The sequence below is a fragment of the Cnephaeus nilssonii genome (genome assembly GCF_951640355.1).
Source record: "Cnephaeus nilssonii genome assembly, chromosome: 15".
Taxonomy (NCBI): Eukaryota; Metazoa; Chordata; class Mammalia; order Chiroptera; family Vespertilionidae; genus Cnephaeus; species Cnephaeus nilssonii.
The window spans coordinates 26190828-26213747 of record NC_137086.1 but is presented as its reverse complement, the minus strand read 5'-3'; the positions used below and the strand labels follow the sequence as shown (position 1 = coordinate 26213747).

Here is a 22920-nt window from a genome sequence, read left to right as displayed (position 1 = left end):
AAGAGTAGAGTGAGAAACAGCAAAGACTATAGGCTAATAAATTATGAAACTACTATGTTAACCCAAATAAGAATCAATTAAGGCAATAGTAGTAGGTATGAAAAGGGAACAGATTCCAGAAATATTAAGTTTTTAAAGTTATCAAAATTACATGATTACACCTTAAAAATGAATGAAATTCTGACATAGGTTGCAACATGGAATAACCTTAAAATATTATGATAAGTAGCCCAGCCAGCATTGAGCATCAGTAATTGAGCATCAACCTCTGAACCAGGAGGTAACAGTTTGATTCCTGGTCGGGCACATGCCTTGGTTGCGGCTTGATCCCCAGAGGGGGCATGCAGAAGGCAGCCCATCAATGATTCTCTCTCATTGTTGATGTTTCTATCTCTCTCTCTCTCTTTTCTCTCTCTCTCTCTCTCTCTCTCTCTCTCTCTCTCTCTCTCTCTCTCTCTCTCTTCCTCTCTGAAATCAATAAAAAAAATTTTTAATATTATGTTAAGTAAAATAAGCCAGTCTGCTTTCACTTAGGAGTTACATAGAATAGTCAAATTCATAGATAGAAAGCAGGACAGAAGTTACCAGAGACTGAGTGGATGGGGTAATTAGGAGTTACTTGTTTAGTGGGTACAGAATTTCAGTTGAAATGATGAAAAGTTCTGGAGATGGGTAGTGGTGATGGGTGTACAACAATGTGAATGTCCTTAATGCTATACTCTTAAAAAAGAATGGAACTATGCACTTGAAATGGTTAAAATGATAAATTTTATGTTATATAGATTTTCCCACATTCACAAAATAGTTTTTTAAAGTACATAATAAAAGAAGAAAAAAGAGCCAAAAGGTCATTTTAGTCCTTAGCTTGTGACTCCAGGTGGGCAGTGGTACCATGCAATATTTCTGATGAAGAACAATGAATTATTGTGACCTTCCGGTAAAGCTATCTACAAGGCAGATACAAGAATGAAGCTCAGAGGAGTAATAGGGTTGAAAGTATAGTCATCAACAAATAGGTGGTAGTTAAAACTATGATAATACATGATATTGCCTAGGGAAAACATGAAGAAAAGGAATAAACTGAGGCTAGATCCTTAGGAGACATGAAGGGCAGATAAAAAGGAGGAGCTCATGAAGGAACTATAAGCATAGTCAGAAAGGCAAGTAATTACAATATAAGGTAGCAGAAATGACAGTATTTGAACTTGGGGCAATGAGAATGGTTTGCGAAGGGAAGGCAAGAGATAAAAAAGGAATTAAAGAAGATACACTACCATTTCTCTCCTAATCCTACTTTTTGGAGTTCTAATAAAGACCTGAGTTTCATGGCATTATAGCTCCAAAGTTTTCCATGGCATTATGAGATTAGAAAACAAAAGTCCTACGCTGAGGAAAAACTTAGCATAGTAATAGCATAGATTTTAAAATAGGAGCTCATCAAAAATTGTTGGGAATATATGTATGAAACAGTACGATTGTTAAATTTACATAGAAACTTAAGATCTCTGGCAGTCTACACAAGAAAGTAAACAATTATAGCTAATTTTATCTTCCAATAAGAATTTCTGAAAAGCTACTTATCAAGAAAAAGCTATTTATAAATTTTTTGAAAATTATATTAGCATAAACTTCACCAGATTAAAAACTATTTTAAAGATAGCCTACAGTAAATTTAAAAAATTAATAAAGTAAATATTTTGAATGTTTGGCTGTATTTTAAATACAGATCTATTTTAATACTAACCAACAAGTTATATGAAAAGTTACCCAATATACCACATGCCCATCCTATCTAATAAAAGAGTAATATGCAAATTGACCGTACATCCGCTACACCCACAAGCCACGCCCACCAGCCAATCAGGAGCGAGTGTGCAAATTAACCCAACCAAGATGGCTGCAGCCACGGAGAGAGCAGGAGTCTTGGGTTTCCCCAGCAATGGAGGAAGCCAAGCTTTCCGCCTGCCCTGGCTTGCCTTGGCCTCCACTTAAGGATACAAAGTTTCAATTATAGAAGATAAATAAATCCCCAAAAAATGGAGGCAGCCATCGAGCTGGAGAGAGCAGGAGGCTTGAGTTGTCCCCGGCGATGGAGGAAGCCAAGTTTCCGCAGCCCTGGCCTGCCTTGGCCTCCGCTAAAGGCTACAAAGTTTCAATTATAGAAGATAAATAAATCCCAACAAAAATGGCTGTGGCCACAGAGCGAGCAGGAGGCTTGGCTCCGTTCAAGGCTACAAAGTTTCAATTATAGAAGATAAATAAATCCCAGATACCAGGGCCTCTGCTTGGATCACCGGGGGGTGTGGCCAGCCTGCAAACCACCACAGGCCCCTCACCCAGGCCACCCCATACCCCAAGGGAACCCCCACCCTGATCTGGGACACCCTTCAGGGCAAACCAGCCAGTCCCACCCATGCACCAGGCCTCTATCCTATCTTATCATCCTATCTAATAAAAGAATAATATGTAAATTGACCGTCACTCCAACACACAATATGGCTGCCCCATGTGGTCAAAAATGGCTGCCCCCATGTGGACACAAGATGGCCAGCAGGGGAGGGCAGTTGGGAGGGAACAGGCCTACAAGGGAGGGCAGTTGTGGGCAAACAAGCCTGCAGGGGAGGGTAGTTAGGGGTGACCAGGCCAGCAGAGGAGGGAAGTTGGGGGCGACCAGGCCGGCAGGGAAGGGCAATTGGGGGGGACCCAGGCCTGCAGGGGAGGGCATATAGGGGTGGCCAGGCCTGCAGGGGAGGGCAGTTAGGGGCAAACAGGCTAGCAGGGGAGCAGTTAGGCATCAATCAGGCTGGCAGGGGAGTGGTTAGGGGGTGATCAGGCTGGGAGGCAGAAGTGGTTAGGGGAAATCAGGAAGGCAGGCAGCCAAGCAGTTGGGAGCCAGCAGTCCTGGATTGTGAGAGGGATCCCAGATTGGAGAGGGTAAGGAACACACCCCCCATGCACAAATTTCGTGCATCGGGCCTCTAGTCCTATATAATAAAAGGCTAATATGTAAATCAACCAAATGCTGGAAGGACCAGTCACTATGTCATGCACTGACCACCAGGAGGTAGACACTCAATGTGTTGAGCATCTGCCCCCTATTGGTCAGTGCACTCCCACAGGGGGAGCACTGCTCAGCCAGAAGCCAGGCTCATGACTGGCGAGTGCAGGAGCAGTGGTGGGAGCCTCTCCCACATCTGTGGCAGCACTAAAGATGTCCGACTGCCGGCTTAGGCCCGCTCTCGGGAGCGGGCCTAAGCCGGCAGTCGGACATCCCTTGAGGGCTCCCAGACTGCGAGAGGGTGCAGGTCAGCTGAAGGACACCCCCCTCGAGTGCACAAACTTTGTGCACCGGGCCTCTAGTAAAGCATAATAGCACTACTATAAAGCTTATTATGGCACCAGAAGCTATTAAAAACTCTACATACATCATCTCTGATAATTCTAAAAGTGTGAGGGTGGTTTTATACCCAGTTCAAAAAGATAAAAGTGGTGAATCTGGAATTTAAACCTACTTTGACTCCAAAGCTTAAGTTCTCAACCACTATCCCCTAAACAATCCTTGATTAAGCTCCCTTAACTAATCTATTTCCCCATATCAGAACCAAGTACAAGGTGATATTTAATAAGTAACAGTAGACTACGTCCTTGAATCATCACACCAGAAAACTACAAAGTTCATACAGAGTCCAGGAGAAAAATGCCTCTAAAAATTGTAAGTGATGAAAACAAACACTGCTTCATAATTATGAGTTTAGCCTACATTTCTTAACTTTTGTATAGTATTTGGAAAATATAATAAAAAATACTTGAAAAACACTTTAATCTTAATACTTTGTGCCAAAACTAAACTAGAAACAGACTTGCTAAATAAATTTGAACAGGCTTTATCAAACATCTGAAACATTCTAAAACAGGTCAAATAGTTTCTTATAGTCTTTTTCTTTGTTGGTTATCCTTTACTATATGCTATAGCCTTCTCCTTCTACCTATGAAAATGTTAAGGTGGCACTTAACTTGTACAGACTTGTACAGCAGTTCCAGAGGACCACCAAACCAATAGCTAGAAACACAAACCTTTAACTATTTGTCGTATGTCACTAAAAATTGGAAAGTGGAGTTATCTATGACATATTTCACATTTGTAAAAAGATGAGATCTTTTATTTTACCATCCAAAATTCCCCATGAATCATTCTGTCATCACTATGAATTCCTTTAAAATAATCAAAACCTATTTTCAATATGGAAAATAAATTAGAAACTATTTTTCAGTGGTTTGAATTCAAAAAGAAATTATGTTAACTAGTATTTTAGCAAGCAGAGAGGAACAAAGTATCTACTAAAAGATAATTCCTCATGTGGAGAAAATTTTCATACAGGAGTTTAAGAAAATTAGGTAGAGCAAGAAAAAAATACTTTGGACCTCTTTTTTATATTAAGTATGTCAATGAATTTCCCCAAAATATTTAATTACTAGGATGGATTTCTTGGTCCTTTACATTTTATCTGCAGACAAAAACAATTCTCACCATGTTAAGAGAGAGGTAAAATTGATTATCTTAAAACAATGCATTTTCTTTAAAGAAATATTCTAATTTATTAATTGAAATTAAAAGTTTAGAAATTCTGAGCATGAGCATGAATACTTTAAAAACTAATAGTTACAGTAAAAATTTTTTTAAAAACAATTTTCTAAAGAAAAAAACAAAACATACATACTTCTGAGGAACCTTATATCTTAAAAAACTCAAAATGTCTAATTACTGGCCATTGCTTATCCCCTAATACCTTCTCTGAGACAGGTAGGCTGCTGGGCTCCTCTATATTTCTTGGCTGCTTCACAGAATCACATCCCAACATCCTATTTTTAAGAAAATGAAGCTGACCATCAGATGAGTGCTGGTGCTGAGCCCCCTGAGGGCCTGTAGCGATGGGCCCACCATGCAGATTTTGAGTCCCACTAGCTGAAACACTGTGCAAAGGCTCCACATTGGCATCTCTTTGAGAGACCAGTGGAGGAACTCCAACACCAGGAAGACTAACATACTGAGAGCTTGCTGGCTGACTCAACAAAGCTTCAGACATGATTTTATGCTCATTTCCAGGAAGTACAAGTATATCACCGGTGGCATTTTCTAAATGCTTCCTATCCACTGTCCCATAATGAAGAATTGTGGGTTGCTGGAGCACAGTTTCCATTTTCTGTGATTTTTCAATAGATGCTTGAAGAGAACATGGATTCAATTGTGGAACACTGGTCTGTATTATTGAAGGCTGCCCAAGCTGCTGAAATACTTGCTGAATTGGATGCTGAAGAATGCTTGCTCTTCCAGAAGTCTGTGTCACCGTAATTGGTACATTGACTTTATAAAGGTAACCTTAAAAAGGAGATATCAAAACTATAAGAACAATAGAATCCTAATTTCCTTCAAAATACAACATGTACAACAGGCTGGGAAGAAATATATCAATATGTTAACAGTGGTTATCTCTAGGAGCTTTTCTTTTTTTGTATTTTCTAGAATAAATATGTATTGCTCATTTTTAAAAATTAAATATGTCTTGCTTAACTCTAGCCTTTCCCACTATTGCTTATATGGCACATTTTGAAATATTTATAGAACACCAATATTTACTCCATAAACCTCTCCATTGTTTGATAAATTACAGTGTTACCAACCCAAATTTGGGATTTTAACAAACATAATCATGGAGAATATGTTTCATATATTTAAGATATAGATGCCATATAACAATTATAAGAGAAGGCTATCCAAAAAAGAGTTTATTAATTTCAAAAGTTATCAAATTTCTCCTCTTTCCTTTAAAATAAAACTAAAAAGACGAAATTTATTTTTTGAGCATTGTGTTAGGTATTTTACTTAAACTTTACAACCCAAAGAATAGATATAATTCTCTTTCAAGTTAAGAATTATTTGAACATTTTGGATATTCTATTATGCCATACAATCTCCAATAAGAAGGAGACAAAGGTTGCTCAATATAATCTTTAGTTTTTCTTGATTAGACCTAACAGAGACACAGATATGTGTGTTTTTTTATTTTAATCCTCACCTGAGAATATGTTTATTTATTTTAGAGAGAGAAGAAGGGAGGGAGAGGGGGGAGGAAGGGAGGGGGGAGGGGGAGGAACATCAGTCAGTTGCCTCCAGGCCTGATCTGGGATCAAACCCACAACCTATCCACAACCTATATATATATATGCCCTGACAGGGAATTGAACCTGCAACCTTTTTGGTGTACAGGATGATACTCCAACCAACTGAGCCATCCAGCTGGGGCCAGATATATTATTTTGTATTCATCAAAATTTAGATAACTGACTTGAATTAGGGAAAACATATATAAAGTATCTTATACAATGTTGGGAAAGAGAATTGAGAATGAAATACAGGACAGGCCTAGTACAATGTCTTTCATAGTAGATTGCCTCCATAACAATAATAACCATCATTAATCATTACACTTAAAGCAAGTTTTATTAAAATTTCTTATAATTTCTGGTATGAAGCTTAATCATCAATATTACCATCCAGAAAGCAAAACAAATGCTAAAAATAAAACATTTTAGACTATACTCTTACCAGATGCAGTCTGTAGCGTCACACCTGCTGGTACATGAATAGGATAACCAGGAAAAGCAAAGTTTGCACTGGAGTTTGCGGTGCTCTAGGTATGAGAAATTTATATTAGAAAGTTACAAAAGAGCTTTACTTGTATCTTTTTTTCCTGATCTCATAGATGGTCAAAAAATCTGATTCAGGACAACAGTTTGACTACACTTAACATTACATCTCAGCTCTTTTTTTAAAAAACAGCTTTTTATATTTAATTCAAATAATCTCATTATAAAGAAAAAGAATTCTGTTCTATGGCTATTAGCAATAAATCCATTAAGTTTTAACAGTATGAGCACTGATATAAAACTTGCCCACTACATAGCCTTATCTGGGCCACTGACCTTCAATGTCAAATATAAGAACCATAGTTGTTTATAGTCCTCTAGTCTATAAGTTGATCACTAATGGTATTTTAAAGTAGATGATACGATAGTGTATGATTTTTGTTTTGAAATAAACTTATGGTTTAACATTTTTTAATACTAAATCAAAAGACAAACATTTTTGCCTATCAGACCTGCAATAATTTAAAAGACCTATTAGTAACACTCAATGTTAGAAAGGATGCAATAATAAACAAACAAACAAAAGATAAATAAATAAATTCTCTCAGATCACTGCTTGTATGAGTGTATATGATATAATTCTTTTGGAGAACAATTTTGCAATATATACCAAAATTGCAATTTTCCAATATATACTGTGCATGATCTTTGACCTAGAAATTCTATCTCCAGGAATTTATCCTGATTACCTGATTATCACACAAATACACAAAGATATATCTACAGGTATAACAATGGGATGTTATGTTAAAACAAAACTAAACATAATTTAAATGTCCATCAACAAGACTAGTTAATTAAACTGCGATGTACCCACTAAGACTAATCAATATTTAACTGGCATTGAAAAAAAATACCTCTATATTACTAAATTTAAAAAAAGAAATTACAGAAATGATACAGAGAATGATCCTACTTTTACCCTGAAAACTAATATAACTTTCATGAAAGAAGTCTAGATGGGTATATATCAATCAATTAAAACAGTTATCTTTGGGGTATAACACTGCATGGTTATTTCACTTTTTACTTTATAAATTTGCTTTTATTTTTAAGAATAATTTTTCTTTAAACAGGAGAAAAATTATGTCCATTAATTTCAAAGGCAGAGACATTTCTTTATTAGTCTCCTATCAAAAGCAACACCATTCTTCTTAAATATCCTGGAAGCAGTATAGTTAGTTTGTTTTTTATGAGGAAATGTAAATAAATAGCCCACTAAACCATTTACCCTAGAAAAGCAGCTGAGGGGCTGAAAGAAAATGAAAATAGTTACTAGATTACATACCCATCAGTACCATGGAAAAAAGGTAAAAGACAAAGCATGCTATTTTTCCCCACTGAAAACTACTCAATTTTCTATACATGTTTAATTTTATTTTCTTCTTCAAATCATATGTGTAGGGAATCTATATTTTATCTTCTACTGTACAAAAGCAAAAAAATGACCAAAATCTCCACTTAAATCAAGAGACTAACTATGATGTGGCTCAACTCTGAGGAGAAAAAAATCAGAAAAAGTACCATATCAAAATTATCTATTTACAATCCACCAAGTATATAACATTATACAGCAGTGGTTCTCAACCTTTCTAATGCCACGATCCTTTAATACAGTTCCTCATGTTGTGGTGACCCCTAACCATAAAATTATTTTCGTCACTACTTCATAACTGTAATTTTGCTACTGTTAATGAATCGTAATGTAAATATCTGTGTTTTCCGATGGTCTTAGGCTCTATAGCAGGAACCCACAGGTTGAGAACCGCTAGTAGGGTCGCCTACTACAGTTATGAAGTAGCGACGAAAATAATTTTATGGTTAGGGGTCACCACAACATGAGGAACTGTATTAAAGGATCGTGGCATTAGAAAGGTTGAGAACCACTGTTGTACAGTGTATTAAAACTCCATACAATGTAACTTCAGAAATATTATAATCTTGAAGGTGTAGTCTTGGTAGATGCTAATAACTTCTCTGGAAGATAGAAAAAGTTGATAAGAAAATGTCAATTCTGGAACTCCTGAGTTTTCACAACATCTTTGTTATAGAAATTTTTCCTGTCTCCCCATCCTTTACCACATCCTTTCCTAGTCACGTGGAGAATTAGGAATTACATCTATGCCCAGTCTTCTGCTACCATTCACTAAATGTGGAGCATATCTTTTAAAATATATCTTAAATAAGCTACATACCAGTTCTGCTGTGGTAAGACCGGGAAGAGTTCTACCAGCAGGAATAACTAATGAAGCTGCATAGAAAACGAAATAATTATACAATTCATTAGAATTTACCAAATGAATAAAATTCCTAAGTATAGCTTATTTTTTAAAACTGGTTTCCATTACTAACGTGTTTGACCATGGTGAATTCTAAACTTCCTGACCCCTAAAGAGGTAAAAGTATTTAACTATATTTTTCCCAACAACTTTAAGGATTTTACAACTAACCTACTTTAAATACCAAAAGAAAATTTTCATTTTAATAAAGTATACTGTATTATAGAAAGCCACAATAAATACCCAGATTATCTTTAGTAAGTCAATGTAGCACTAAATCTCCATTACAACATTTCACAGGGGAGAAAAGGTAATATTTGTTAAAGTGTATTATCTCCAAAGATTATACTATTTAGCAAAAATATATAACCCAACACCAATTACCCTAAATTCTATAGGTTCAAAAGAGCTTTCAATTCATTCATTTTATAAAAAAATATTTACAGTACTTTAGCCAAGTAAGACAAGCACAGCTACATAGGTGTAGAAATAAATGAATACCATGTCTCCTGAAATCTTTGCATAAAACAGGTATGACTGCTTAAAAAATATATAAGAATAAATTCTTGGGGAAATACCAACTCAACCTGTATTAAAGCTGCAATCTCATATCTTTATTTTCTACCAATTTTCTATGCTAACTATCCCTTTTTTATAATATATCTAAAAGGTTGGCCAAATGGCTGTAAATGTAATCATTTTAAAAATCAGTCTAAAAATCTAGTAATTCCAGTAGAAGGATCTCAGTTGATCAATGTAACCTTAAACCTTACCTCAAGGTTCATTTTACCTACATGAATATGACTGTTAAGACTATCATTTTGCCTTTTCTTTAACAAAAATCAGAATGTTCATGTAGCACAAAGGTATTAAATGTATATGGCCTTTCTCACATACTACATTAAGGAAAATTGTCCCAAGATCTATTTCTGACACTAAAATATACAACAAAAAGCTCAGAAGAGCAAATATCTTTTAAACCATTCTTCCCACATTAAGACAACAGAAGTGAGGCTACATAGATTGATGGTTAATGAAGCACAAAATTATTTTTATCCTCTGTTCATCTATGACTTCGCTTATTAACAGGCATTCTTTTAAAAAGGCTAAATTAGGAAGAATTGTGGTGGCAGGAAAACAATGGTATTAGTCTTAATTAGTTGAAGTGAGCAAAGCTTAAGCTGGTACAGCTTAAGCCATAGCCTGAGAGGAAACAAAAATCTGTTAACACATTGTCTGAAGCAATTAAATGAATTTCTTAAGGAAAAATAGCAACAATGCTCCTCTTTTAAAGACCTTGCAATAAATCCTAAAGGGTAATTCTCTATAGTTATATAAATCAAACAGAGCTGTAAGAGTTTTAAGAGTTTCTTTATAGCCATCAGAATAAAAGTAAAAACAAACAGAATTTTATAGTAAAGTTTCGTGCAGCTCCTACTTAAGTATGATACTAAATTCACAAGTTACATGCACCATTTATGTATGTTCATAAATTATATATATGTATATATATGTTATGTATAAATTTATGTTCCTGCAACACACTTTTCAAAATATTCAAGATGGTTTTGATAACCAATTCAGTTTTAACTGAATACATGTTTTTAGTTAAACAAAGTGTCAGAATTTTGGTCTTCATGTATATATTTTAAAATATTAAATTTCACAAAAGAATGTGCTTTTAGAAAGAATTCAATCCACAAATATAATTTAAGAAATTTTGTAAAAAGATAATATGGCATAACAATATTCACATTTATAAGTGTATTTTTCTTTGTACACCAAAAAGTCTTTGCTACATTAAGACAATTAATAATTTTACAATTCCTAGTCCTGCTTTGAATCATTCCAAATCTTAATAACCAAGTCACGTGATCAAGAGATGCAAAGACTAGTCAATTTCCTCTTTGTGACTACTCATTAACATATAAATGTCTCCCTCCATATGTTAACCAAACTGAATATTCTAACTAAAATTATCTCAAGAACCAACAGCATTGCTAAAATTTTCACCAGATCTAAGTTCAAGAACTACTGGACATAAGAGTTTATACTTGAACTTTAAGAGTTTTAATACTTAAAAATGACAGCCACCACAAACCTCTCTCTGTTCCTGTTCTTCTTTTACTTCCTCCCACAATGACTAATAGCTTCATGAAAAAGATCATGTAATATGAAGACCAAATAGCAGAAACTGATATAAATTGCCCTAGAAATAGATTAGGTGACTATATGTCCCAATTTGCCCAGAACAGTCCTAGTTTACACCTGCTATTCTGAGGTTACTAACAGAATCCCATTTCTCTCTAAAAATCAATAAAAATATATCCTTGGGTGAGGATTAAAAAATGAAAAAACTGACAGGACCTATGGTTATTCAGATTTAGGTATTTGGCAGACATTTTTTTGAAAATGAACTAAGTACGCCCACTACTTCAAGGAAAGCAAACTGATAATATTTGTTTGGTAATAATAAAATTCACATTTTCACCCTGACCGGTTTGGCTCAGTGGATAGAGCGTCGGCCTGTGGACTCAAGGGTCCCAGGTTCGATTCCGGTCAAGGGCATGTACCTTGGTTGCGGGCACATCCCCAGCAGGGGGTGTGCAAGAGGCAGCTGATCGATGTTTCTCTCTCATCGATGTTTCTAACTCTCTGTCGCTCTCTCTCTTCCTCTCTGTAAAAAATCAATAAAATATATTTTTTAAAAATAAAATAAAATAAATAAAAATAAAATTCACATTTTCAAGCAAAATATCTAAATTTAGAAACTTTATATCCACCACAGTGGGCTTGATAGCTTTCTAATACTTTTCTAATAGGATATGTGGTGATATTAATGCACATGATTTTTTTGAAATCTTATTTAATAAATGATGTGTCAACTGCACAACTCAGTGACCCAATATTTTCCAAATAACCAAATATGTTACAAAATTACACATGGATTAAAGAGTCATTCCAAGTGCAAGATCTACCAGTGAACTTTAACATTACAAAAAGTCCATTTAATGGTTTCAGATTCCACCTTGCACTACCTCTCGGAAACTACCACTTGTTGATTTTTAGTGTAATATTAAATTATCTGAAAATACTATTAAAATACTCCTTCTTTTCCAATTATCTACCAGTGGGAGGCTAGATTTTCTTCATATACTTTAGCTAAAACCACATAGCACAACAGATTGAACTAAAAATAGATATGAGAATCCAGCTGTCTTGTATTAACCAGACAACAAAATTTGCAGAAAAGTAATACAATGCCACTCTTCTCATTAAATATTTTTGTTCTGAAAAAATAGTTTTAATATATTTTAACTCATTTTAACAAATATGTTTTTATGTTAACATAGTCATTTTTAAATTAATAAACCAATAATTTTTAAATTTCTCAGCTTTAATTTCTAATATGGTAAGTAGATACTTAAAACCCACATAAAAGAAAGCTCTTCGAGTCCTGGCCGGGTGACTCAGTTCGTTGGAGCAGCATCCCATACACCAAAAAGGTTGCATGTTCAACTCCTGTTCAGGGCACATACCAAGGTTGTAGGTTCGATCCCAGGTAGGATCGATGTTTGTCTCTCACATCCATGTTTCTTTCTCTCTCTCTCTCTCTCTCTCTCTCTCTCTCTCTCTCTCTCATCAATAAACATATCCTTGAGTAAAGATTTTTTAAAAAAGAGCTCTTTGAGGGCCTCAATTTTTAACAGTATAAAGGAATCCTGAGACACCCAAAAAAAGTTGACAACTGAAGATAAAAGAATTTCTTAAATAAATGGACAATACAGTCAGAAACTATAATAGGACAAACAAGTTTAAAGGGTGGGACAAAGGCAAAGATTTATTGTATTGTAGAATTAATCTGAACTTGTTATCAAGAGATAAAAAGGTTGTAGAAATTAGTTTGTTATTTTAACCAAGCTTTTAAAAGTATACACTGGAAAGATATAATTAAGAAGTACACAAATTTTATAAGGCTATTTTATTTAAGAATCTTATTTTTAGGGTACCTAAAAATGAAGAAGAGGAAAAAGGCCCAAAATGCATTTTTAAAGGAGATATATATATATATATATATATATATTTCCTCTTAAACTACTTGATTATAAATGATGTAGAAGAAATGAGAAAAACTGTCTTATTTAAATGTAATTGTTTCTATTATTCTAACTTCTAAGACAGAGAATAATAAAATTGCTGAGTGAAAGCCAACTAAATAAATCAGTTTCAAGACTACTTTGTGGTTTAAATCACTGTGAATATTACCATCTTGTGGCAAAATCAAGTATTGCAATATTGAAGGACAAAGAACCTGAGAAGTGTTAACTATGCTTTTGATAAAAGACAGTCAAGTATTTTACTCCTTTCACACTTGCCATCCTCCAAGCCACTCCTAAGTAAAAATCTCTGAAGTTCTTTAATAAAGAAAAAATTCAAAAAGATGTTATTTAAATAGAAAAATAAAGGGATGTCTTAATAAAATAGGACAGTTAAAAACAATATCAAAAATCCAACACTGATGGAAAATGTTTCGATGTGTCAACTTAGTAATTAAAATTGCCATGGCTAATTCTTATAGAGCAGAGTTATACTTTATAAATATAGCATTAGATAAAATTTGTGTTTGGTAATTTACTATCTATTGTTAACTTACTTCATTTTTTTAATAAATTATAATTGCTGCCACACTTAAATTCTCTCATTTTGTAAATGAGGTATTAGCCTCCTTACTATTTTTCTCTTCACCTTGGCCCATGTTATTTACATGTGAATGTTCCCCAGTGTGCAATGAACAATCTAGTTATTACTAAAAATCTAATCCAAAATCACCTCTTACAAACATTAATCTACTGAATTTCAGCTAAACTCAATAAAACCTATTTTTGTGTGTAGCTGCATCTGTGTTTGTATAAACATATACATGTATATGTGTGTGTATGTGTACATGTTTACACACATATATGTCTACACACAGACACACACACACACAAAATGGAGCGTTAATAAAAATACGGAGATTATTCAGGCTACATCACTGTTTTGGATATATATACAAAGATGGCTAGAAACACACACACACATTAGGGTAGCATAAAATATTGTAAGAATCAGAGAAGAAAAGAAAGAATAAAGGCTAGAAAGATATAACAGTATAGTTTTCTCTCTCATTAGATAGTCTTTTCCAGTTTGATATACATAATATGGACACATATTTCTCTTAAAAGCAGAGGTCTAGTTTTAATAAGTCAAAGAATAAAGATTAGATGCATAGGGTCAATTTCTAGCCATCACTATATATATATATATATATATATATATATATATCCAAAAGAGTGAGGTAGCCTGAATAACCTCCATATTCTTGTTAATTCTCCATTTTGCTTTCAATACATTAACAGATGTATAATACAGAAACCAAGATGTATAATATATACAGAAACCAAGAGAAAGAATGCACAAGTATGCTAGCACCCATCTTTCCCTCTGCTTTTTCAACAAAGGTGTCTGGATTATTCCTTGACTAGAACTCACCAAATTCTTTGAAATAACCAAAGCATACTCCCAATAGTCACAAATTATATAACTGGTTCCTCTCAAGTAAGACTTTGTCACCTTTGTGGACTTTTAATATTTTAAAATATTAGTTGAACAATCTGATTATTTGTCAATAGTTATATGGGGTAACTGTGTTCACTTAATGGTAATGATTTTGAGGTCTGAGCCCTCTCACCTTAAGAACATTACCCTGTCTAATTCAAAACCACCACCAAATGAGAATTTGGTCTGAAGATCCAAATGGTACTAATTTACTAACTGTATCCAACCTGTTGGTGATTGCAATGTTTGGTGCAAGCTGTGTGGCAACTGAAGGGTGAACAGAGGTGAACGGACGCTATTTCTGAAGAAGTCTTCTGTTGCTTTAGACTGCAAAATCTTTGTTTCCCAGAGCTGCAGATAAAAAAATATTTGCTTTTAAACAAATAAAATAAAACATTATAATGCTTATTTATTTTTTTACTTTTTAAAAATTAAAATGTCAGCTGATGGCACAATGAATGGTAAGTATTAAACTATAATTAAGGGATTAAAACTATAATTATCCGTTTTATAAGCTGAAAAACAAGACAGAGAAACTTGTATTGACAAACCTGCTTTAAGTCTTTTAAGACATGTTCCTCTATACCTTCTTCAGCAAATAGATCCCGTACTCCTTCAATCACATCTTCAATTACAGATCTGTAGAGTTTAGGCTACACAAATGCAATTGTTAAAGTCTTAAATTCTCAAGTTTGAATGTATTCCAAAAAGACATGCAGTGTACACTTCCTAATCTTAGAGTTTAAACACAAACCACCATGTGAATTTTAATTAAGTGCATCCACCTCCAGTATGTATAGTCTTAGCTTGCCATAAATTGTGTTACATTCAGACCTATAGCCTCAGCCTATATCTACAAGGCTGAGTTAGAAGACTACAATAAAATATGAGAGAACTAGAGGCCTGGTGCACAGATTCATGCACCAGTGGGGTCCCTCGGCCTGGCTTGCGGAGATCAGTGGACCTCTGCGCCACTACAGCTCGGCCTTACCCACCAGCTCATGGGTCTCCAGCCCACTGTACATGTCAATCCCGCACGGCACAAAGTAGTGCGTGAAGCAGCAAGCAGCCAGGGAGGAGCCTGAGCCCGGGCTGGGCACCATGCCACTCCCACTCATCCTGGCCTGCTGCACCTGCCACCGCCTCCGCTCAGGTGCGCAGCAGCAGTGTCCACAGGAGAGGCTCACACCATTGCAGCTGCACTCGCCAGCCATGAGTCCAGGATCTGGCACCCGTCTGTCAGCTGAGCAGCGTGGGAGGACACTGACCACTGGGGGGCATTGAGTATCTGCCCCCTGGTGGTCAGTGCGCATCATAGCTACCGGCCCATTGTCCGGTTGCTTAGGCTTTTATACCTATACATATAAAAACCTAAGTGACCATTACAACCGGATGACCGGATGACTGGCCAGTAGCTATGAGGGGGCAGAGGCTCAATGCAGGAGCTGCCCCCCCTGGTGGTCAGTGCACTCCCACAGCCAACCTTCCACGGCTGGTCAATCTCCCATGGTCCCTCCCCCCAGCCGACTGGCCTCAATCAGGGCCAGCTGGCCAACCTTCCACAGTCGGCCCAGATGGAGACTGGGTGAGAGAGTCCCAATCAGCCCCGATCGCCAGCCAGGCTGAGGGACCCCACTCGTGCACGAATTCATGCACCGAGCCTCTAGTCCTATATAATAAAAGGCTAATATGCAAATAGACCGAACAGAGGAATGACCAGTCGCTATGATGCGCACTGACCACCAGGGGCAGACACTCAACGCAGGAACTGCCCCCTGGTGGTCAGTGAACCACTCAGCCAGAAGCCGGGCTCACAGCTGGGGAGCGCAGTGCTCCCACCTCCAGGGCAGCGCTACGGATGTCCAACTGACGGCTTAGGCCCACTCCCCATAGTTGGACATCCCCCAAGGGCTCCCGGACTGCGAGAGGGAGCAGGCCAGGCTGAGGGGACCCTCCCCTGCCCCCCCGCCCCCACCCCCCCGCCGAGTGCATGAATTTTGTGCGCTGGGCCTCTAGTATATAGGTAATCTCATCAAGATGTATGGTTACTGTTATGTTACCTGGCTTTTGTGTCAGTATTTAATCCCCCTACTCCTTTTTAAAACGGAAATTAATTTAAGACAGGTGGAAATGAATCTGTCTTTAATTTACCTTTTTCTCAAAGAGGCCAAAGGAGCTTTTTATAGAATTCACTATATTTTTCCATAAATGCAAGTAAACTCCTAATAAGCCATAAGATTGGAACAAGCACTTACAATAGAGTAAACAAAGCCTGACCCACTTCCAAAATACACATACACCAAAAAAATATTCTGAACCATTGTCAAGTAAAAATATAACTGCACCAAAACAGATTGCCTAACAGAAACGAAGAAATGAAAGAACCTTACCCTTCCACAATCTGCATATTGCAGAGACTAAGCAACACCCTAAAATACTTCCTTAAAAAAACACATGCCATAACGATAATATTAAAAAACATTTCTATCCAGATTAAACACTGGTCATTATCAATAGAAAAATAGTCCTGTGAAACAAACTTGGTCCTACAAATCTATGTAAATTGTGCTCTACTCTCACCCCAATGTAAAATGGCAATACTAAGTATAATAGCAAGACTGACCTAGTGAAAGTCCCACTAATAAGAAATGGCAAAACAGGAATTTAGTTGAGTTGTTTGAAATTGCTTAATCAAGCCAAAATGGAAATTGTGGCATTCTAGCATTGCTTTTTCATACTATCCAGGAAATACTCCCACTCATGCCAAGAGTAGCCAGGTTTTAAACTAATGCTTCTAAAGATCCAGGCTAAACCTATGAATAGGCCAATCAGTTACCTTTAAATAATGTTATTCACAAGCATATCCATTAAGATTAAGTGCCCTAGATTAAATGCTTCTCTTTAAACAGTTTACCCTGATAAAGGCATACTTCAATGTTGGTCCCAGCTAGTGTGAGCACATTTAAAGCTGAAGGAAAAAACTCCTAGGGCTAAAAACATCTTTAAAATCTGCTCTCAGAATGTAACAGCAGCCATCAAAAATAACCCATTAGAACACAGTTTTTCAAAAGCAAAGTGGGCATTAAACATACTTTCTTTCTTTCTTTTCTAGGACTACAGTTAGATTTTATATCCTTTTCCTATCTGTTACCTTTTCTAAAACTTTGTATACTCCAGGAAATCTACCTTAATCTCTTCTCTATTTAAAACACACACGCAGGCACACACTCTTTCTCTCCTTGGAGTACATCATCCGATAAAATGACATACATGGTAAGCTTATATTAGGACATAAGTATTTTACATAACTTAAAACTCATTAACATCAGAAAATGGATACACATTAAAATAATATTTCTCTAAAAATAGACTCTTTCGTGCTGCACATGTATACATGGAACTCATCAAATCACAGATCTGGACAAGCACCATTGCCTTTCACCAAATGTGAAGGCTGTTGAGATGCACTGAAAATGAAAGTGAGTCCTTGCTTTATTTTTTCCCCCTTTAATTCGGGTTTTTAAGATTGACAGAGGGTCTCACGAGTGCCACTTCACCTGTCAGTTCTCATCCTGAGGCTTAGGAACCGCTAAAGGAGACCCGATTGTACAGTTAAGCAGTAAGAAGCTAAAAGTTAGGGGAAGGAAGGTGAGGGAGAACTTTGAAAATACACGGTGGGTAACATGAAATATACTGCCTGTGATTTTGTGTAAATAATATAGCTCAGAATCAACTATAACCGAACTTCCGAATTACAACCGGAGTCCCGCTGACCTCGGGAAATGTCTACACACGGGAAACTGGGAGGGGTAAGGTCAGTTCCATATCTCACCGCCTCCTAAAGGTCTCATTCTAGACACCCTCCGTTTGGGGAGCAGGACAGAGGGGACACTTGCTCTTCCGGTGGGAGCCAGGCCCCACTTCCGGCAGGGCTACTGGCCCTCAGCCCATCCTCCCACATGGAGAAGAGCGGGAGCCCCTGAGGGTGAGGGTTTCTTAACTGTCTGGAAGCCCGGAGGAAAAAGGGGGTGCCGCGCTCGACTGCCATAAACCCAGGACCTGGCCCCCTCTGCACCAGGAGTGTAGGCCCAGGGGCCAGGCTGGGCCTCCTTACCACGGAGTTGACACAGGCCATGACGGCGGCTGCAACGCCTCGCCGCCAGCGCCTGCGCAGCACGCTGTGTGCTTTGAACGTCGTCCTCCCCGCGCTTTGAACGTCCCCGGGTGCACGTTGCCTGCGTGGCTACGTAAGGACGTGCAGGCGTCGAGGCGGGGAGGAGAGAAAGAGTCACAGACTGAGCCGCGTTTTCTGGAGGGGCGGTGCCAAGGCGGGAAGAGGGTGGCCTGTGTGGGCAAGGAGCCAACTAAACCGGGATGGTTAAATCCGGTTTGATCAGTTTGGGACCGTTCACATGACCTCTGAAGAACCTTTATTTTCTCAATCTGTGAAAAAAAAAAAAAGAAAAAAAAAGGCTGAGAATAAAGCTGTATGTCAGTTCACCTTCAGCTTTCAGGGCAGTTGGACCAGGAAAGAGGGGAGGCTAGCGGTATCTGTTCTCTCCTACCAAATTTCATTCCTCCCTCTCCGCCCACTCGCAGCTGAACTCCAATAAAAATATAACAAGAACCAGGCTCTTCAAGATTGGTTCTCCAAGTTATCGGACAGCAGCATCAGCAGTATCTGGGAAGCTGTTAAAATGCAAATTAGTGCCAAAACCGGTTTGGCTCAGTGGATAGAGCGTCGGCCTGCGGACTCAAGGGTCCCAGGTCCGATTCCGGTCAAGGGCATGTACCTTGGTTGCGGGCACATCCCCAGTGGGGGTGTGCAAGAGGCAGCTGATCGATGTTTCTCTCTCATCGATGTTTCTAACTCTCTATCCCTCTCTCTTCCTCTCTGTAAAAAATCAATAAAATATATTTTTTTAAAAAATGCAAATTAGTGAGTACCACCCCAGAGCCACAGAATCAAACTCTCGGGATGGGGCCTAGGCTTCTGTAACCTCAACATGCTCTCCGGGTGATGCTGATGAGCACGTAATGAGACTCTGTCCCAAGACAAAGCTTCTCCGCTTGGCTGCACATTGAAATCACCTGGAGAACTTAATAAAGGTTTGGCACTTAAGTGGCACCCCAGAGAATCAGATTTTATCATGCAGCTAAGGTGGAGCACCACCGCTGAAGAAAGTCAGCACCCCAATACCACCCAAGGCCCATTCCTCCTCAGGCAGACATCACCATCTCTTGTTCTACAATAATTCCCTTCCTCCCCTGAAGGGTAGAGCATCTAGGGCATACCTTGCCTAGGGCAGAGGATAGATGTAAAAATAAATAACCTGCAGGATTAGAAAAGGGAAGGAGTCATCTATTGCCACTACTCTGCCTGTTAAACAGCCTTTCTAGCTTGCAGATCGGCCCTTAGCCTAGTCAGATGGCTTATTTAATGATTAAAAATTCTATTAGGTTTAAAATTGGCTGTTTACTTATTTAGTTGTGCATGTTGAGTTCAGTAGAGCTATTTATGCCCTACCACTCTTTATTTGCTTCTCCTGGGTCGGGTATCTTATGGTTTGTGAGTTTCAAGCAGCTGATTTATATGAAGCCCTTCAGAAGACTTTCCTAAATTGAAAACTATCTGAAATTTATTTTACAAGAACCCAAGAATAATATATAGTAATTTTTAATGATTGTATCTCTACCTGGCAATTTACTACCAGAAGTATTCAAAGTGACTTATTTTTCACCCAAAATATAAAGCTAAAAGCAGTCATTGATTCCTACTGATATTATAAAATCCAATTAAATTATTCAAGCTGGGAAATAAGAAAGCTGAAAGGTCTCTTGTTTTCCATCTTTTCATACCGAGGTTTTAAAACTCTATTCCTAAATGCATAGGGTTGGTAATCACCTAGCTTTTTGTGAGAGCATACTATTTTATATTACTTCATTATATATTTTACCCTCCTAGGGCTATACTGTAGAGTAGACCATACATACTATTTTTGTTGTTAATGCTCACCCGAGAATACTTTTTCCTTGATTTTTTTTTTTCCTTAGAGAAAGTAGGAAGGGGAAAGGGAGAGAGAGAGAGAAAGATTGGTGTGAGAAAAGCACATCGATTGGTTGCCTCCCATATGCACCCCCAAGAAGGCCAAGGATTGAACCTGCAACCCAGGTACTTGTCTTTGACTGGAAATCAAGCCCAAGACCCCTCAGTGCTCGGTCCAACTCTCTAACCACTGAGCACACCAGCCAGGGCAGATCATACATACTTTTGAAATTAAATTTGGACCTTGATAACCATAAAAAGTGTGACTAAGAGTTGAACTGTTATTGCTGAGTATATTTAATAGAGTATACTACTTAGTAGAGTTACATTGAGGTTATATAACTTTGGCAGAGCTGTGTCAGCAACTTTCCATTTGTCCCTTGGTATGTGTCTGTATGATGGTTAGTAGACTCAGATGTAATTTTTTCTCAAGAACAGACAATGGCTTTTAGAAGATAAATACTTTAACCCACATTCTAGGTGAATCCAAATTACAAATCTGCTCTGGACCTATGGTAGCCAGTTTCCAGGATGCTCCCCAGTGAGCCTCACCTCTTGGTATTTACAACCTTGTGTTGTGCCCTCCCACATTGTACCATGGTTTTGCTGGGTGACCAATACAATAAAGTAGAAGTGATGGTGTATCACTTCCAAGATTAGGTTATAAATGACTGTGGCTTTCTTCCGTAGGATTCCTTCAGATCACACATTTTGGGAAAAGAAATCTGTCGTGTTATGAGGACACTCAGATAGCCTATGGAGAGGCCCATATGGCAAGGAACTGAGATTCCAGCCCATGGCCAGCAAGGATCAGAAGCCGGTAGACAGTCATATGAATAACCTTGGACATTGCTCCATCCCCAGTTGGGCTGTCAGATTATTGCAGTTCTAACTGACAGCTTGACTGCCTCCCTTTGAGGGACCTGGAACTAGAACCACCCTCTGGGTTCTCCCAGGTTCTCAATTCCCAGAAACTGTGTGAGATAATAAACATTTATCATTTTAAGCAGTTAAGTTTAGGGGCAATTTAGCCCATTCTCTGATTGGACTGTGACTAGTGAAAGCTTGGTTTTCCCTCATTGTAATCCCAGCATTTAAATACCTTCATCCATCACAAGAACATTTGAAAAGTATGTAAAGGATTCATTCGTTATAGACTATAATTTTATAGCCTCGACCCCAGGTTATCATCAAACAAGCAAACTGTTATAGTCGTGTAATGGTCACATTTCTTTTGTCAATAATTCAAACTCAGAGGGAAAGTGTGTTCATACACAAAACACCTTTGATGCTAAAATTGAAATTTCAAGATCCCAAAGCCTCGGTGAGGCAATTTTACAGTGTCTATTTTTTATGTTAGTAAATAGAGAATAAAAAAGGAATGCTGAGCTTCGGTCCTTCTTTGTGTAGTCAGTTCTTTGGAATTACAACGTGTGGCAAAGCATAAAGCTCTTCCCCAACTGCCCATCATGGTTCAGAGCATCAGGTTTTCATTTTCTCCTGCTTTGTTTAAAGACTACAATATATATTTAAGATATCATTTATAAGCAATACCAGTTTTGTAACAGTTAAGCAACTTTTTAATAATCAGATTAATTTCCTTGCATTCTGTATGTTCTCATTACTTTTGCCTGGAGGTTTCAGTGATACTATTACAAAAGTAAAGCAACAATTTCACTTTGCTTATTGTGAGAAAAGGCCATATGTATGAAGTCCTTTAAGAATGCTTTTTTAAATGTATTTTAGAGGCAGCCAATTATTTTTAACATATTAGATTTTACAAATACAGGGTATTTCAGTAACTGTATAGACTCTAAATAGCATATTTATCATCAATGAAAAATACAAGTTAGTCTATGATAATATGGCTTAAGGCAGCAAATATTCATAATTAGTTTCTGAGCATTTTGCAACCAGTGCACTAAACCCAGCAGTATTGTGTTTCTCTGCTTCTGTTTCATCCTTCACATCTTCCAGGAAATGAAAATCCAGATAATCTCTGCCTCACCTTGTAACTTTGAAATAGTTACAATGTTGGTAGTTCTGATTTATTTATACTCTGCACTTTTGTAACATTTTCCACTTTCTAATACAACTTCAAAATCAATTTATATTATTTGAACATCAGATACTATTCCACCATGGTGAATCCCTTCCCCCTCCATCCCCAATAGAATTTCAATTAAAATGACTGTGTGACACAATGCTATGGCCAACTAGTGACCTTATCACACAGTGGAACACTGTTAATGACCACATTACTGCCTATTTTAAAATGTTCAATAGTAAAGA

The 22920-nt window shown here is 37.3% G+C and overlaps 1 protein-coding gene across 2 annotated transcripts in view; it reads right to left on the bottom strand.

The window, feature by feature from the left end:
* The window catches only part of GTF2A1L (general transcription factor IIA subunit 1 like), a 42324-nt gene extending 23132 nt beyond the window's left edge, over positions 1 to 19192 (bottom strand). For both annotated transcript variants that reach the window (XM_079791721.1, XM_079791720.1), the window contains exons 1-6: positions 18697 to 19192; positions 15134 to 15235; positions 14810 to 14933; positions 8901 to 8956; positions 6605 to 6689; positions 4788 to 5377 (exon numbers count right to left, since the gene is read on the bottom strand). In XM_079791721.1, the coding sequence (XP_079647847.1) occupies positions 4788 to 5377; positions 6605 to 6689; positions 8901 to 8956; positions 14810 to 14933; positions 15134 to 15235; positions 18697 to 18717 (978 nt within the window). In that variant the 5' untranslated portion in view covers positions 18718 to 19192. The remainder of the gene's footprint in view (positions 1 to 4787; positions 5378 to 6604; positions 6690 to 8900; positions 8957 to 14809; positions 14934 to 15133; positions 15236 to 18696) is intronic.
* Between the last annotated feature and the right edge of the window lie 3728 nt (positions 19193 to 22920).